The sequence below is a fragment of the Prionailurus viverrinus genome, chromosome C1 (genome assembly GCF_022837055.1).
Source record: "Prionailurus viverrinus isolate Anna chromosome C1, UM_Priviv_1.0, whole genome shotgun sequence".
Lineage (NCBI taxonomy): Eukaryota > Metazoa > Chordata > Mammalia > Carnivora > Felidae > Prionailurus > Prionailurus viverrinus.
In genome coordinates this window covers 196,220,535-196,238,895 of record NC_062568.1, presented here as the reverse complement: position 1 = coordinate 196,238,895, position 18,361 = coordinate 196,220,535, and the positions used below count along the sequence as shown (strand labels likewise).

General features: G+C 41.0%; 1 protein-coding gene across 14 annotated transcripts in view; it reads left to right on the top strand.

The window, feature by feature from the left end:
* Positions 1-927: 927 nt before the first annotated feature.
* SRRM1 (serine and arginine repetitive matrix 1) overlaps positions 928-18,361 on the top strand; it is a 32,663-nt gene continuing 15,229 nt past the window's right edge. For 6 of the 14 annotated variants that reach the window (XM_047870573.1, XM_047870575.1, XM_047870568.1 and 3 more), the window contains exons 1-10: positions 1,287-1,438; positions 4,314-4,403; positions 4,657-4,779; positions 6,905-7,075; positions 7,669-7,784; positions 9,102-9,305; positions 9,935-10,129; positions 10,706-10,825; positions 12,682-12,956; positions 18,101-18,181. In XM_047870573.1, the coding sequence (XP_047726529.1) occupies positions 1,418-1,438; positions 4,314-4,403; positions 4,657-4,779; positions 6,905-7,075; positions 7,669-7,784; positions 9,102-9,305; positions 9,935-10,129; positions 10,706-10,825; positions 12,682-12,956; positions 18,101-18,181 (1,396 nt within the window). In that variant the 5' untranslated portion in view covers positions 1,287-1,417. Of the gene's footprint in view, positions 947-1,286; positions 1,439-1,697; positions 1,816-4,313; positions 4,404-4,656; positions 4,780-5,068; positions 7,076-7,668; positions 7,785-9,101; positions 9,306-9,934; positions 10,130-10,705; positions 10,826-12,681; positions 12,957-18,100; positions 18,182-18,361 lie in introns of those variants that run through there. The other 8 variants (XM_047870577.1, XM_047870571.1, XM_047870576.1 and 5 more) reach the window with 5 other exon arrangements.

Sequence of the window (18,361 nt, the reverse complement as noted above, 5' to 3'; positions counted from 1 at the left end):
TAAGGGTTTCTAATAGGATCACTCTGCTGCATTTAGAAAAGATGCTCAGCGACAAGGGTAGAAGAAGGGAGACCAGTTAGGAAGCCGGTGCGGAGGTTCGGGCAAAAGATGACGGCACCTCGAGCCAGGATCATAGCTGAGTGGGTTTCCCGGCAGTCTGGAAGTGGGGTGAAAGAGAAAGAGAAGTCGGGAGTAACACCAAGGCTCGTGGCCTCAACACAGGAAAGATGTTGCCATCGACGGAGGCGGGGGGACCTTGGGAGGGGCAGGTCGGTTTTCTGGGGCGCGTGAGGGGTGAGGGGGAGAGAAGGGTGGGCATCAGGGGTTCGGTTCCGGGACACGTTAAGTTGGGGATGTCTCTCCAAGTGGAAATGCCAAGCAGGAAGCTGCCTGTACCAGCTGGAAGACCGGGAGAGGAGCCTGAGCTCGACTTTGTTAGCACAGAACTCGTATTCAGAGCCGCGGGAACGACATCCACACGGTGCGGGGCGTGATGCGGGCCATGGCAGGGCGGGCAAGGAGAGCGTGAGCGCGCAGGGAGAGCTAACTTTATAAAATGTGGCCAGAGGGACACGCGCCTTCCCGCGCTGGGCGGCGAGCCGGCGGAGCCCTGCCCGACCCGCAGCCCCGGGCCCGGGCGCTCTCGTCCGCTTCCTGCCCGTCGGCGTGGTTACCGGGCGGCCGGAGCCGAAACTCCTCCGACGGGCGTTTGCATTTTCGGCCAGCTCCCCAAAACGAGGCAGCTGTGCGCCGACCGGGGTTGGAAGCCCAGGAGACTGGGGCCACGGGGCGGACTTCATTCAGACTACACAGCTCCACTACGTTAGAGCCGATCTTAGTCACCCGTGGACTCGTAAAACCAACACAGTCACAACTTTCAGGATGACAGGAGAGGCCGGCAGGCTTCTCTTCCGCGCGCGGGCCGCGCCGCCCGCGTCACTCTGAGGTAACAGCCTTTCTCTTCAATCGCTCCACGGAGCCCCCAGGGCGGGAGGCCTCCTCCACTACGGGTCGAAGGATGGGTCAAGTGGCGCTGCGCGAACAAGGCTGATCCAGTGCCACAAAAGGATTCGCAGGGCGGGGCTACCCAACTCTCTCTCTCTCTCTCTCTCTCTTTCTCTGTCTCCCTCTCTCTCTTTTTCTCTCGTTCTTATTGGCTGCGGTCGCGAGACTCTCCTCCCCGGCCTGGCTACTCGGGAGTCTCGGAGTCCGGCAGCGGCTCGCCCCTTGGGCGCGCATGCGCACGCGTGGCGGGTGCTCCCCGCACTGAGCAGGCGCGGCCTCGTGTCGGCCGAAGGGGCGGGTGGAACGGCGCGCGCTGCGTCCCGGCGCTCGGCTTTCCCTGCCGGTCCCGCCCTCCGTCGCGGCGGCGCGGTGTATCTTGGGATAGGGAGCGATCTCCGAGCGAGGCAGCAAGATGGACGCGGGATTCTTCCGCGTAAGTAGAAGCGCGGGGATCTGGGGCGAGGTGAGGGCCTCATCGGTGAGGGCCGACAGGAGGCCTAAACTCGGGACGGTGTGGCCACCGAGGGGAGGCTTCGAAGATCCTGACGGCCCTCCGTGCCGGCGGACGCTCCCCCCTGCCCTGCGGCGGAGACCGGTGCGCCCCTGCGCAGTCTCCTCCTCCGGGATCGTCCCCCCTACGCGGCAGCGACGGTCGCCGGAAAATGGCGGCGGGAGTGGGCCAGAGCCGTACCTCGGCGCTCGCCTGCCTAGTGGGGCCTGCAGGCCGAGCCGCGCGCGCCGCCGGGTCCTGGGGCCTAGTTGGGCCGCGAGGAGGAAGTCCCTGGGGGGAGGCCGGAGGGAAGCCCTGAGGTGACTGGCGGCGGGAGGATTCTGGAGCGTACGGGCTAGGGGTACCGCCCCAGGAGAGCGTGTTAGCGAGAGGAGAGGACAGGAAACGGCGTTCAGCGGCTTCTCTCTCGAGAGCGGCGCCAACCACCCCCTCCCCCGTCGTCCCTCCTGGTCCTAAGTCTTCGCGAAGGCGCGGGGTCAGAGTTCGCGGGAACTCCCGCCCAATTTGATATCCCTTTAGGGAGGGGAACTCAGATAATAACGCCGTTGGAACGTTTGAATCTGAGACTCTAAGGGCAGCGGGTGCAACAAAAAGTGTGCACGTGTATGGAGGCAGGGGCACGGGGTAGAGCCCCTCTCCCTCCCGCACGCCGCTCCCCACCCCCCACCCCCGTTTGTTTCTTTCTTTTGAAGTCCGCTGGAGAAAAGGGGCCCCTTACCTACCTAGATTGTCCCAGGGCCACGCTCCCAGCACCTGCGGGCGGGGGAGCTACCTCGTCGAAGTTGGTGCTCAGGGCCCAGACTTCATCCGGCTGGTACTGCAGGGCCTGTTTGCCCCGTATTCCGCCTCTGTAGGAAACGAGTACCCAGGAGAGACCTAGATGGATTGGGAAGTGACACTGATAGGACTAGAGTTTGCAAATGCTTTTCAGTGCAGAACCGACCCTATAGAGACCGGTGGTTTTGGTCAAAATCCATACTTTGTGTAACATACGTTGGGCCTCGCTACTCCCTGGGGCGTATAATCAGTTTGCATGTTTTTAAAGGGAAAGTGGAAAGAGGGGACGACCAGGACTTGAGAGAGCATAACTCTGGACACTCTGAAGCCGACGTTGAGATTCTTGAATTGGCTTTAAATGTGCCAATGAGTTTTTCATCAAAAGTTGCAGTATTATTCCCAGCCAGTTATTTGATTTCTTAGGTTGTGCGAAGGATAACTGTAGTTATTTCCATAATGATAGTTTGAATTGAATTTACCACATTTTCATGCTGTTAATGAACTCTATTTTCTAATTTTCATGAAAGTATTTTGTAGTAAGTACTCAATATTTCCTGTGATCCAGTGTAATATTTTGATACAAAAGCCTATTTTGATTTTTTTTTTCTTGTTGTTATGACCTTTAGTGGAAAGGAGTTCCAACAGAAAAAGAACAAGGTGGTTCATAAATAAAAAAAAATTTTTTTTTAACGTTTGTCCATTTTTTGAGAGAGAGCCTGAGTGGGGGAGGGGCAAAGAGAGAGGGAGACACAATCCAAAGCAGCCTCCAGGCTTGGAACTGACAGCACAGCCCCCCACCCCCCCAATGTGAGGCTTGAACTCATGGACCGTCACTACCTGAGCCAAAGTCGGATGTTTAACCACCCAGGCACCCCGGTGGTTGATAAATTTTAAGACAAAGTTTGCTTTTGGTGTTACTAAAAACCTGGACGAAAGGAGGGGGAGTTATATACTACCTATAATTTCTTCAAGGAGTTGACTGGATTTAAACTGAGTTGCAAGAATTTAGGGCAATTACTTTTTAGTACACTGCCAACAAGATAGTAAACTGAATTTTTCATTTAAGATCAAAATGATGGCTTTCATTTGTTGAACTTCTGGCACATGCCAGTTACTTTACATATATTATTTTGAGTTATACGGCCCTGCAAAGTAGATTTTAGCAAGTAAGAAAGCATTGTAAAAGAGGTTAAGTAATGGGCTTTGAGTCATGTGGCTTAAGTAGTGGCAGAATTGGGATTCCAATCCAGGTTCTTTACCTTCCTAAACAAAATTTTCCCGATCACTTTCCAAGGGACAGTGGCCAACTCCGTGAACCAATCAGTAGATTTCACATCACATAGCCAGCTATTTTTTTATTTGGTCCACTTGGAATGAGAAAATGCAGATTAACTAGTGATCACTTGATAATCTCATGTAGTATTTGTAAGCTCTCATTTTTCCAAATTTATTGCTGAAATTAAGTTAATTATTAGGGTAGACCTGTAACAGATTCCATGTTCTCAAAGTTATGAAAACCAACATACAGTCCCAGGGTGTTTTCTTTTTCCTTTTCCGCTTGTTCATAGGCATGACCATAATTTGCAAGCATGCTACTGGTTTTCAGAAGAGGATGAAATTTAATGGTGTTGTTTGGAAGTATATTAAGTATAGTAAATATTTCAGTGTGTTCTTATTTACACAAAAAAGCCTTAAATGTCTTTTAGCATAGAAAAAGGTGTAAAAAGATACACATCAAACTTAACTTGGTTGTGGGGGAGGTGCTAGCTTTATGCAATATTGCCATATTGACCTGTTACAACAAGTTTATGTTTTGTAATTTTTAAATACAGTCAAATTTTTAAAATGTCAGCTTCATTGGGAAAAAAGTATGCATTCTGCACCTATGAATATTAGCTGTGGTGTTTTCTATTTACTTGATTACCCTATTTCTACTGTAAAGGTCATGGCCATGATTAACTGACAAAAATCAGGAATTTAACTTTGAACTCTTAATTAAAATGTGTTTCTCTTCCCACAGGGAACAAGTGCAGAACAGGATAATCGGTTCAGCAACAAACAGAAGAAGTTACTGAAGCAGCTGAAATTTGCAGAATGCCTAGAAAAAAAGGTATTCTTCTAGATAAAACTGTTTTTGCACCTTTATAGCACAGTTGGTTCATTTTGGGACTGTTAAACATTTTCCACCTTTTAGCAACAACAACACAGAATAGCACAGCCACATAAGAATGAGCCATATTGTAGCGTGTTACACCAAAAAAATTTCATAGGTTAAAAGGAATTTTGTTGGGCAAAACTCTTCAGTGAGCTTTCTTTTAGGTTTGTGAACCCTGTACTCAGTCATTTCTTGTATGCTTTATCAGGTGGATATGAGCAAAGTAAATTTGGAGGTTATAAAGCCTTGGATAACAAAACGAGTAACGGAAATCCTTGGGTTTGAAGATGATGTTGTGATTGAGTTTATATTCAACCAGCTGGAAGTGAAGGTAATAATACACAAATGGCTCTTATTTCTGAATATGTGACATAATTTTGTGAATCTATGGAAACTGAATTTTTCTATGGAGTGCAAATATAGGAGGGTTGTTTTACAATGTTTGTTGTGAAAAGAATTCACTTTGTAAACAACTATTAAGGCTGGAAGTTTAGTGAAGGTACATAGTTTTGAAAGCTACACAGGTGAAAAATCAAACTTATTGTTTGTAATTTTGCTGTTACATGTTAAGTTACTTTGACAGCAATTTTCTAATGATAATGTGATTTATGATTTAAAAGGCCTGAACCAAAATGGAAGTTATTCCTTGCGTCTGAAGTATAGCACCATCACCTTATTAGGTCACAGCAGAGTGAGTGTCCCAATGTCGCTCTGACCCAACTCCCTTGATGATGCAGTGTGTGTTTGGAGGTGAGTTGTGTAAAGTGGCCGAACATCAACAACAACAACAAAAACACAAACAGGAAAGAGCAATTGGGTAAATCTATACACTGCTCTTTAAAAATACTATTATGAGATGGACGTTTATGTGAAGCATGAGGGGCAATTCTGATTTGATTGGATATTGTTTTTAAAATAATCAAGTAACTGAAGTCTTTAGTTGTAGCTGCATGTCAGCTAGTCATCGATTAACATTTTAGGCACAGACTTTTTGTTTACATTATGCTTAAACTTCAGACTGAAATAAATTGGCAGCATTATTAGAACCAGTTAATATAATCATTCCTTTCTTCATACGTGAGATAATATGAGATGATGATAGAACTGATGTTTAAAAACGATTTTATCATAAGATAGTTTGTTATTTTGCCACAACAACCCAAAGGATAGTAAGATGTACCATATGACCTTTTGGCAAATATACCAATGTGAATTTACCTTTACGTTAATCCTTTTCCCAAAGAGTTCGCCCTTGTGTTTTGACAGAACAGTTGGCATTTCAACTGATAAGGTATTTCTATTTTAAAAATAATTTGGTAATTACATTTTGTTGTGAATATTTTTAAAGATTAATTTTAAGAAAGCACTTCTTTTAAAATGTATACATTTTACTTAGAAAACCAGGAACATGGGAAAACGTTTTTAAAATGATGATTAAAGATAGATTTTATTGGAGAAATGCTTTACTGATTTGTATTTTAGTGCATTTTTAAAACCTAAGTATCTGGTAGTATTCCCCTTGTAGTGAGCATGAGATTAAAGTTTAGAACTTTTTTAAACAATCTTTTCTTTTTTTGTGGTTGTGTACTCATTATTGCTTGTTCGTCTTTTGCAATTTAGATAAATGATATAACATTAAACTCAAGGTGGTTGAGTTGCAGTAGGGAGTCGGAAGCAAGCCAAGGGAACATCTTTCTCTACAGGGGACTTGGCGATTCCAAACCCCCAAGGTTCCAAGAAGAAACTGAAGACACCTGGAATCTGTACTTGCTTTGTGCTATTGAGCTGTGCTTGTTATATGGACCTTGTTGCTTGACCAACAGATTTAGCATTTAAAAACCCAGTTATTTTTGAGAAAACTTGACCTCTTAGCCCTTTGTGGACAGTTGAGAATTCGAGGCATTGTTATAGTAGATTTTCCTTATGTAGAAGTCAGGCTTTCAGCTTAGTCTTCAAAAGTTACAGAGTGCATGCATAACTTGTTAGTTTTCATAACTGGACGGTAGATACTTTATAGAAAGCTATCTTATAGTGGTAGAGAAGTGAATAGTTTATGTACTTTTTCAGTTTCTCATTGGGGGAAAATTTCCAGGCAGGCAAACACTTTCCTTGTTAGTAAATGCAGGAATTTGTGGATGTTCATGATGGTTTTTAAAGTTAATAAATGTAAGGCCCACTAACAGCCACATAGTCTAAAAATACTTACGAAATCCACAAAGGATTAACAGGCTGCTCTGATGCTTTTGGTAGAGTGAGAGAGAATTTGGTAATCTGTGCTAGAGATTATATTGCTGAAAAGCTATTAGAGAAAACTATTTTTTAAGTAGTAAAGAATATATATATGTATTTAAGCCCCTATGGTAGACTTAAAAAATACTAATTTATATGAGTTTTAGGTTGGTTGGTTGGCCTGTTTTGAAGTAACCTGTTTCTCTTCCTGTCATGTCTTTTTGCAGAATCCAGACTCCAAAATGATGCAAATCAACCTGACTGGGTTTTTGAATGGAAAAAATGCTAGAGAATTTATGGGAGAACTGTGGCCCCTGCTCTTAAGTGCACAAGAAAACATCGCTGGAATCCCTTCTGCTTTTCTAGAACTGAAGAAAGAAGAAATAAAACAAAGACAAGTAATAGCCTTTCTGTTTTGTAATGTTGATTTGAGGGCATGGTATCCAGACTGCTAACACACTTTAAATCTTATGTGACCTGGCTAGGATTAGCATGTTGTTTTGCTTTGCTGTAATATATTTGGACATTCAGTTTTGGTTCTCCACTCCTTCTCCCCAACCCTAATCCAAACACTGAAGTTAAAGATGTCATTTTCCCAGAGTCAGATACGTGTGTGTGTGTGTGTGTGTGTGTGTGTGTGTGTGTGTGTGTGTGTACATTTTTTTTAATGTGAGTACTTCTAGCTTAAGAAAATTGAACTTTAGTAACAGTGTAAAAGTGTAAGCATGGCTTCTTCGTATGGGCAGTGTATGTTAAATCACAAAAGAATAAGTTGAACATGAAAATTATTTTTTTAAGTAAACTTGAAAATAACTATTCTCTTTCAGCTGTTAGGGATTAATTTTCAGCGAGAATAGTCTTGTTGAAAAGCAGGAGGCTGATGAAATGATTTATACGGCATTGGTGTTTATCAGAGGTGCAAAGTCTTCCTCAATTTGTTTAGTGATCTCAGATGTTCAGCTATGTTTCTTTGAAAACTTGATCTTTGCAGATTGAACAAGAAAAGTTGGCATCTATGAAAAAGCAAGATGAAGACAAGGATAAGAGGGATAAGGAAGAAAAAGAAAGCAGCAGAGAAAAAAGGGAGAGGTCTCGGAGCCCAAGAAGGTATAATATAACGGATGCATATGTTTTACAAATACTTCAGATAGTATTCTGTGTAGAAAGTTACACAGTTAAAAAGGAAGCTACCAGCACTATTCAGAATTTATTCCATCATGTAGTTTTCATGATGAACTAAGGCTGGTCTCTGGCCCAAAATATTAAAGTTTTGTTTGAGGCAGATCATTGGACTATAATAATTGTCTCTTAAATCTTGGTGAATTGTACAACTCTCAATTTCTAAATCAGAATCTAGACTTGCTTTCCATATTGCTTTTCTTTAAATATAGCATTTAATTATTTTAATCTTCTCCAGTTCTTTTTCTTTCCTTTTAACTAGAAATCTGTACCCATTAGCCATTCATGTTATGCTTCTCTAATGCCCTTTTCTGCTTTTCTTAGATGGTTGTATTGAACCCAAAACAGATCATTTATTTGTTTTCTTCTTCCTTCCAATGAGACTATGGTTAGGTTTCCATTTTTAAACCCATGACTCAGCTTCTACTGTATTTGTGGTGAAAGGTGAGAATTCTACTAGGGTTTTCATTTTTAGAGTTCTGCTAATTTTTTCACAAATCTTCTGGAATTAAAGGGCAGAGGTAATTTCTTTATCCATTTTAATTTGTATATTTGGTATTAAAACCTCCTTACTAGGGAAACAGTATTATTTCTAGTGTTAAGCACATCACAGTGGTAACTAGGCTATTGATGAACGAGGTCTGCTGTTTTACTTTTACGTTAGGGAAACTATTATTGAAAAGGAAAGGGGACTTCTCCTTTTCCTAAAAGGCTATGCAAATATGACATGTTTCTTTTTTCTTCCAAAGAGCACATTAATTGCACTAGTCATTTTTCTGGAATACCTAGATTACCTGACAAACTCTATGGTGGGATCTGTCTGCACCCCAACTCTTGTTTTGTTGGGGTTTTTTGGATTTGTTGTTAGGGAATATCTCTTTACTTTTAAGCATTCTCTTCCTCTGAAAAGTTAGTCTTTGGTCTCTTCATCTCTGGGAATGATTGAGAATCTAAATCTAGAGTTCCAGGTCAATGCTTTCCTCTTATAACTGGTATACCAGACAGTGTTGTTACCTTTTGTTTGCTTACCTTTCTGGTTTTCTTTTGGCCTTTCCCATATTAAGTAAATATGACCTATCTTCTTTTCATAAGGAATCTCTCACCTATAAAGAACAGTGGTATAATTAAAAAGATTAATTTCTCACTTTGCCCTTGACCCTCTCCCCCAACCAACATTATTCAAAAACCTGAAAAAAATTGCTTTTATCCTAGACACAAACCTGAAAAAAATTGCTTTTATCCTAGACGCAAATCCAGATCTCCTTCCCCTAGAAGACGATCTTCCCCTGTCAGGAGAGAGAGAAAGCGCAGTCATTCTCGGTCTCCCCGCCACAGAACCAAGAGCCGGAGTCCTTCCCCTGCTCCAGAAAAGAAGGAAAAAACTCCAGAGCTCCCAGAACCATCAGTGAAAGTAAAAGAACCTTCAGTACAAGAGGCCACTTCTACTAGGCAAGTAGATAAAAATTTATTTATAAATAAGAATTTTAGGCTGTTGCTAACTGCCAGTATAATCCTGAGTTACAAACATAAAATTACTTGGTTATTTCCCTTTTGTATTTTTTAAATCATAAGATCAGCTTGTTGACAGATTCAGATTCTATAGGAGAGTGTAAATAAAATGCCCCAAGGGCACCTGGGTGGCTCAGTTGGCTAAGCGTCTGACTTCAGCTCAGGTCATGATCTCACAGTTTGAGGGTTTGTGAGTTTGGGGCTCTGTGCTGTCATCGCCGAGCCTGCTTTTGTTCCTGTCTCTGCCCCTCCCCAGTTCATGCTCTCAGCTCTCTGTCTCGAAGATAAAAACACCAAAAAAATTTTAAAAAGTGAAATGCCCCAAAGGTGACCACTGGTATTGGTTGGTTGTATTGTTTCAGATATCTTATATCCTGTAACTTGCTTTTTTCGCTAGTATTGTGGACAACTTTGTACTCTTAAGAATGTATGTGGTTAGAATTGTTAGTTGCATTTTGGCTTTCACTGACGTGTATATATCTTTTGGAGCTGGGGAGAAGTCCTCGTGGATTTTGGCACCATCTTAAAAAGAGAAATAACCATATTGCATCAACATTTTGTTTCTACAGTGACATCCTGAAAGTTCCCAAACCTGAACCTGTACCAGAACCTAAAGAACCTTCTCCAGAGAAGAATTCCAAAAAAGAAAAGGAGAAGGAGAAGACCCGACCAAGATCTCGGTCACGTTCCAAATCAAGATCCCGGACACGGTCTCGCTCTCCTTCTCATACTCGACCTAGACGGCGTCATAGATCCCGATCAAGGTGAGTTAGGGCTGTAGGAGTGACATAGATCTTAGGTTTTATGTGCTCCTCTGCTGAGTGGAATTAGGTAGATAATTTCAGAGCAGTAGAGAGCATTTAATTAGTACAAATGTTATTCTTTGGACCTACAGAGAGAATTCGAGGTCACTTTTGTGTGCTGTAGAAATTTGTGTGCACACTCTTTGCCATAAAAATCTCTACATAAATGGAAAATCGAATCCTTTGAAGTCGGTTTTTATTTTTTTTATTTTTTTTATTTTTTTTTAATTTTTTTTCAACGTTTATTTATTTTTGGGACAGAGAGAGACAGCATGAACCGGGGAGGGGCAGAGAGAGAGGGAGACACAGAATCGGAAACAGGCTCCAGGCTCTGAGCCATCAGCCCAGAGCCTGACGCGGGGCTCGAACCCACAGACCGCGAAATCGTGACTTGGCTGAAGTCGGACGCTTAACCGACTGCGCCACCCAGGCGCCCCCTGAAGTCGGTTTTTAAAATGTAGGTGTTGAGAAAGCTGTCTCAGGGACTTCGTTCCTTGTTCTTGTTTATTCAGGCCCTAATTCTGTTTGTTATGGCAGATCATACTCCCCGAGAAGGCGGCCAAGCCCGAGAAGGCGGCCATCTCCTCGAAGAAGGACTCCACCAAGACGAATGCCACCTCCACCCAGGCATAGAAGAAGTAGATCTCCAGTGAGACGGTGAGGGTTTTCTTTTTTCTTATACTTTTTTCTTTATTTTCTTTTCCTCCTCCTCCTTCTTCTTTTTTTTTTTTTTTTTTTTTTTTATTTGGAAGTGTCAGTATATGAAAATGCAGCACGTGTTAGCTTTAGGCTCATGTTTGTATTTGTGTTCCCCTGAAGAAAGCTCAGGAGTGTTACGAGGTGATGCCTAAAGAGCCTCTCATTTGAGGTTTAATTATGTCACAAAAACCACGCTAGTGCAGTGTTGGGGGTGGGAAACAAGAAATTCACATTTTACTGATACTTGACGTTAACTTTTACCCTTTGAGACCCCACCCAGATCTCCTAGCAATGAGGGAATCTGCGGCCCTCCCACTTTCCTTGGATTTAAATTATCACTGGCTTCTAAAAAGCAGATAACTACAGAGGCAGTAAGCTACTTTCACCAATATTAGAATAACCTATTTGCCTTACATTTTTGTTTGAAGTGTTTTTTTCCCATTACAGAAATGAGTGCTTATAAAATTTCAAACAAATAAGTTAAAAATTACCCATAATCCTATTCCATGGATATAGCCATTTTTAGCAGTTCGGCATCTAGTCATTTTTGAAGAGATCAGTCAGAAAACTAACCCTGTCAGTACCAATGTTCTTTTTTAAAGAGTCATTTTAAAATTGGCATACGGCAGAACATTTGGGTCTATCCCTTTTAACAAAAAGATTGTTGCTAAATCTGCCCAAAGTAGAGGTTTGGTGCACCGATAGAGTTTTCTGCCTTCTTGACCTCCTTGGAAAGAGCTATGATGATTGTGTTTCAGATTATAGTTAGCACAGAAGTTTTTTGTGTTTGAGTCTTTAAGTTATTTGCGGGAAAATGAATCCACTTGGGGAAAAGGGGGAAATAATAAGGTCCATAGTTGTTTGTTTCTGTAGTCGGGTTTTTCGGAGTCCCATATTGTTTTAAAAGAAAATATTTGGGGGGAGGAGGTGGTTGTTGTGAACTCTTTATGACTATTGCTAAAAACGATAGACTTGATGTTACTGCTGATAAATGAGACTGATGATGTAAATGGTCAGTTGATTAGGCATCCCACTTTTCTAAAATTGGCTATATTCTTTTCTAGGAGAAAATTAATGCCGGTGCTCTCTAGTACGAGATTAGCGGAAACAGCTATTTCTTATATTGGAGTTTTGCAAACAGCGTGTTTTAATTGTGCTTACTGAGCCATTTAGCAGTCAAAATATTTTGCAGATTGTGTAAGATTCCCTTTCAGCCAGCTTTTATCTCACACTTAAGGTAGGGTTTCTTTTTTTCAGGTTCTCAGGAATTCTTCTGCCAAAGGTGAATTCTGCAGGTACACGTAATTGCAACAGAACTTACCACAGTTTTTGCCGCAGAATTCGAGAGGCCCCTGCTTCTAAGTTTATGTAGCTAAATGAATTCCTAACTGCTGCACATCTTTTTTTAAAAACGCAGCCTAAAGGTTGTTTGACTTTGTGCTCTTAAACGGAAAATACTTCGCCACCCAAATTTTGTATGCAAACTCCAAACAATGATATCACTCCTAAGGAAGAAAGAGACTGGCTAGTTACTGTACTAATAGCTTTCAACATGACATATTTTATAACTGGACAGACAACTCAAACAGAAGCATTCATCAGAATAAGTTATTCATATTTAGTCTCAGAACTAGCTGTTTCCTGTCCTAGGTCATGGTTTTGTTTCCCATTTTTTTTGTTAAACTTAATTCTGTGCTTAGCTACATAAACTCAAAAGTTGGATAAAAATAGCTGTTTTTGTGTAAACTGTACATACCTGTAAGGTCGTTTTTGACAAGTATGCGGTTAACGAACGTGAATCCTTTATTCCACAGAAGAAGGCGTTCATCAGCGTCCTTGTCTGGAAGTAGTTCGTCATCTTCTTCGTCTCGTTCCCGGTCACCGCCAAAGAAGCCTCCTAAGAGGACATCCAGCCCCCCTCGGAAAACTCGTAGGTTATCTCCTTCAGCAAGTCCTCCGAGGCGAAGGCATAGGCCATCACCTCCAGCAACTCCACCGCCAAAAACTCGTCATTCCCCAACACCCCAGCAGTCAAACCGTACAAGAAAAAGTCGTGTTTCTGTCTCTCCAGGGAGAACTTCAGGTAAAGGTAAAAATCAAACACACAAAAACAGCGTATGTTCGTTCTTTCTCTGTTTGGCTACAAAGTGCCTAGTCAGTTGTCGCTCCTGCCCCTTCCCCCTTCACAGTAAGAAGGAGCTGGGTAATATTTGTGGGTGATATTCTTTGTAAATTTGCTTTTCACCTTTTCTTTCCTCTGTGAGTTCTTGGGGTTTGTTGAAGCAGAGTTTACGTGTAAACTTGTTTTTAGCAGTTGCCCTCTGGCATTGAGTAAGTGGAGAAATACATTACCAGCCCCAATATTTGCATGTGATATTCTTTGTAAATTTGCTTTTCACCCTTTCCTCTTTAAGTTCTTGGGGTTTGTTGAAACAGAGTTTATGTGTAAACTTGTTTTTAGCAGTTGCCTTTGGCATTGAGTAGGTGGAGAAATACATTCGTTAGCAGCCGTGGGCTGAGTTGGGGAACTTATCAAAGTCCCTGTTGTCATGATAAGGGATCATTTTATTACTATGAGACCAGTTAATTTTTTTCCCCTGAAGATTTTTTTGTTTGATATCTTATTTGAGGACTCCATATTCTGTTTGAGTCTTTCTTGGCCACATTGTACTCGCTAGGGAAGAACATGGTGTCCCCTTAAAAGCCTATTTGTTTTTTAATTTAGGCTCTAGGCAGGGTTCTTCTGAGTGTTGTCCTTGCTTTATTCTGCAGATTGATTTCTGAGGAATTTATGATCTGTGATCTGGCCAGGCAAGTAGAATGCCGTATTAGTCTGAGTGAAGGTTGTGGTGTATTGGGGTTTGTTCTTTTGGGTTAAATACACATGGAGAAAGGCGGTAGGATCTATTTGAATTGGGCCTCTGATGCTGAGGGCTGAGATGATAGCCTGAAGGGTGAGTAGTGGGGCAGGGGAAATCCTAAAAGCTGCTGTAGTAATTGATTTTTAAGAAGCAGCCTGTAGGTTAATATATACTGGGCTTGCTCTGATCACATCTAAATTTTCAGGTTAGAACAAAGAAAATGGGGATGGGCAAAATTTTGACTTTGAGGTATAGACAAGCTAGCAGAGTGACAGGGGGACTGACAGGTAATGCTGTCACCTATAACAAGTAATGTGTAGATTATTTTCTGGATCTTAATTGGGTAATTAATTATTCTATGGTCATTTTTATTGCTTTGGCTCTTTAGAGCTAGACGGACACCTGGATAAGAACAGAAAAACATTTGAGTCTTCCAGGTTTAGACCTAATTTAAGTATGGGAGGGGGCCTTAGGATCACTTATTTTCATAACCTCGTGTCCCGTATTACCTTCAGTTCATACCTTTTGACAAGTGTGACAAATAGGAAAATTTCAGTGGTTTCTAGCAACTGTGTCCAGTATGTTAAGTATTTGTACTTCTGCATATTTTTTTGTCCTTCCTTTGGAGCCAGAAAGCTCTCTAGTGAAAAAGTATTATAAAAGTTCCCACCTGTTCCTTTGCAAAAAACATAGCAAGGAGTGATATAGCCAAAGAGTAATAAAAGTATCTGAACGGGAGGATTGAGTCTTTGTTAAAGTAGATAAGAGTTCACTTTTTGCAGAGGGCATAGGCACTAACCTCTTGTGTCCTGATACATTGTCAAGGGAGTGGGCCAGTACTTTAAAAAAAAAAAAAAAAATTCATGGTAGATACACACGTTGGAGAGAAATAAAATAAGTCCTGGTGAAGACGAAGAGCTAGTTATGTTCCTATGGATTCTGGGGCAGGTCTTCCATGTGCAAACAAAACACAACCAAAGAAAGGCACTGTGGGCAGTAGAGTCAGAGACTGCCTCGTGTCCTTAAGCTGAATTTGGCTCTGACTACTTGGAGGTAACTTTTTATGGTAAGATGATCCCAGTCCCCTGTGATGAAATTTCAGAGGTAGAACAAATTTTTGAGATTGTCATCCAGAAACAGGTTCTCAGGTTAAGTGATTTGGTCAAAGTCAACCAGCCAGGTCTAAAATTTGGGTTCTCATTTCCCAGTTGAAAAATGTATACTTTGCCCAGCTTTCCTACCTCAAAAAGCTTGTTTTGATGTCTGGAGTGGGGAGATGGAGGGCAAGGTGCAACTTTAACTTTAGATTCTGTACCTGGTAGGATGATTTCAGAAATTCCTTTCTTGCAACACTCCACTGCTTATAAGATCAGTGACACCATTGAAATATAATAGGTTTTACTGTAGTAGTTACCAATCGGGACTTTTAATATTGAGCAAATGGAGTGGGAGGGAGGCAGGCAAAGTATTTGGGGGAATTTAAAGGTGAATAATTTGTGGAGTACATTGTACATTCTCATCCGAAAGGGTCTTCAGGAAGCATTTTGTAATCAGTGGCATGTTAGTTAAACTGGCATTATCTTAGTACATAAAGCAGTGTGTTGAAATCAGAGAGATATTTAATGAAATATGTTTACAGAGGATCTATATCTATTGTGATTTTAGGATGAGATCCATTTAGCCATATAAACTGTATTCTGCAGACAAAATTATTTTACCAGTTCTAGTAACAGTAACTTTACAAGTGATCTTTTGGACAAGTCTGGGAGATTAATAATTAATAGGACTATTGAAGTAAACTTAAAGTTCTGGTTTTACAGTTGACTTAGAAGATTTCTGACTTTATGCTAGAATGATTTTGCCCCTTGAATACTAAAAATAAAACATTAACATAATAAACTATCAGATCTTCTTTAGATCAACAAACTCTGATGAAACATTAACTATGTTAATAATGCAATGATTCAGTCATATTAAGCCAGAGTAGGCATATATAATAGATACTTATTTTAATGGTATAAATATATTGATAATAGACTTTAAACCATTAGCTAAAGAGATTGGATCAAGATAAAACTCCAAATGTGTATTTCTGTGGGGGGAAAATGTGTATGTTCTAGTTCAGTGGTGTTTATTCAGTTGGCATTTGCCAACTATCTTGCAGATATAACCACATTTTTAGTGTATCATAGGGGAAAATGCATTCTGACATTTAGACAGCTTCTAAACACATTTTAGAACCCAGTTCTTTTAGGAAGTAACTTAGACATGGGGGGGGGGTATAAGTAACTGGATGCCTCTAATAATTTTTCAAGAATTGAAGATTAACTGACACTTTGAAGTGGAGAATACAGACCAGAAAAATAGCCTCAAGTCCTTAAAAGTTTTATTTAAAAGCATGTGTATTTTATGTCTTTGGATTTGTTAAAATACACGTTTTGAGTACACTTTTGCTGCTGTGGTTTTTAAAGTATTTTTTAATAGTTTTTTTATGTTTATTTTTGCAAGAGAGCGTGCACACACACATGCACACACGCGCAAGCGGGGGAAGGGCAGAGATCGTGAGAGACACAGAATTTGGAGCAGGCTCCAGGTTCCAAGCTGTCATCACAAAGCCCAACATGGGGCTCGAACTTGTGAACTGTAGGATCGTGACCTGAGCCAAAGTTGGGACACTTAACCAACTGAGCCACCCAGGCACCCCCTTTTTAAATATTTTTTTAAGTTTATTTATTTAGATGGAGAGCGAGTGAGCAGGGAGGGGCAGAGAGAGAAGGAGAGAGAGAATTTCAAGCAGGCTCCACATTGCCAGCACAGAGCCTGACCATGGGTCTCGAACTCTCGAACCATGAGATCATGATCTGAAATCAAGAGTCAGATGCCTTGACTGAGCCACTTAAGCACCCCTTGCTGCTATATTTCATGATAACTGATTAGATATTAACCATTTTTTACCCAATCCAGTAGTTTGTCCAAAACACTAGTTAGAATAATTAGTCAAATGCACATCATTTTTGAAGTATTGTGGTAAATTCTTCAGTTTCAGTACTTTAGCAAAGATGAGCTTTCTGTTTTAGATCACTAGCTCTCTAAGTTACTGCCCCTTAGACTAAGCCTTTACAGCATTCTGAAGAAGAGTGTTAAATGAAATGTATTTGCATTCTAGGTCAACATCCCATGGTAATTGCTTTAGTCAAACAAAACAGATGTGAGGGTCCTTAGGGGATCATATCTGTCTTCAAATTTAGTTTTTAGCAGGATGCTCTCAAATGATATTTCAGGTTAATCTGTGGTAAGCTTACTGGTTATATCTGTGTATACTTTTGATTTTAGTTGAAGGCGTGGACGGATATTATAAATAGGGCAGAAATTATAAATTGGTGGAAATTAAAGCCTATGCTCTAGAAATAGAGTCTTGGGTTCAGATCCTAGTTCACTTTAATTATCTATGTGACTGTGGTTGAAGTGACTGCTTTTTAAGCCTCACATTTCTCCTCTTGTAAATTGGGCAGGGGGGTGGGGGGAGGTGGTATTACTAGCAACAGCAACAACTGCTTAATACAGCAAGCATACAAAAGATTGTTGCATAATAATTTTCCATGCAACTTGGAAAAGAGAGGTTGGGTTACTTAAAAGGTGCTCACAGCTCTCTTACTACCTTAGGTATATTTCAGAGCTCCTGCCCCCTCCCCCCCTTTTTAAGCTTTGGCAAGAATCCTTCAGCCCTAGTGTTTAATTATTTTTGTTATTGTGAGGGCTTACTTTTTTTATAGGTAGTTTAAATCTCTCATGCTATTATGAAGGTTGTATTTCTACATAGAGTCTTTAGTCTCTTGGTAGCCAACTCCTACCTCTTCTCCGGAACAAATTTCTTTCTCTGAAGATTTCATCAAATCTTATTTCTTAACCATGTATCATTTTTTACTACTTTTCTGAACCCACCTATAGCAGATGCTTGAAAGCTCTTGTGCTGATGGGGCCTGTGTAGTTGAGCGCATGTGATTTAGGTTGTGGGGTGGAACCTAGAGGTTTATTGAGTTGAAGGTTACACAGATCTTCTATGCAGAGCTTTTGTTGCTGAGAAACAGCAACTCCTGATTTCTCTTAACTGGCGTTTCTCTTGGGAGAATCTTAAGATTCAAAAATCATTATGGAACCTTTTAAGCTTTTCACCAAACGTCTAAAAATGCTTGCTTCCCTTCAGGTAGTGTTGAGATAATGACAAGGTCTCGTGGAATTATGTAATTAGCAATAAATTCTTTATAAGAATAGTCTTTCTGCCATTAAGACAGTGTCTTGTGAGGTAGCTTTGTTTTTTTGTTGTTTTGCTATTCCTTATATGTAAGATGGTTTTTTTTCTCATTATTTTTAGTGACAAAACACAAAGGTACTGAGAAAAGAGAGTCCCCTTCACCAGCACCTAAGCCTAGAAAAGTAGAGTTATCTGAATCGGGTAAGTTTTCGTGTGTTTTTTTGTTTGAGCCGAATTATTTTTTGCACATTTGGTCAGCCCCTCTGGTTAAAGATTAATTATAGAATATGACTTAGTGGTTAAGAGCTATGGTTCTGAAGTCAGACCAACCTGGGTTGAATCCCCAGCTTCACTACTTAACTACTTTTTTTTTTTTACATT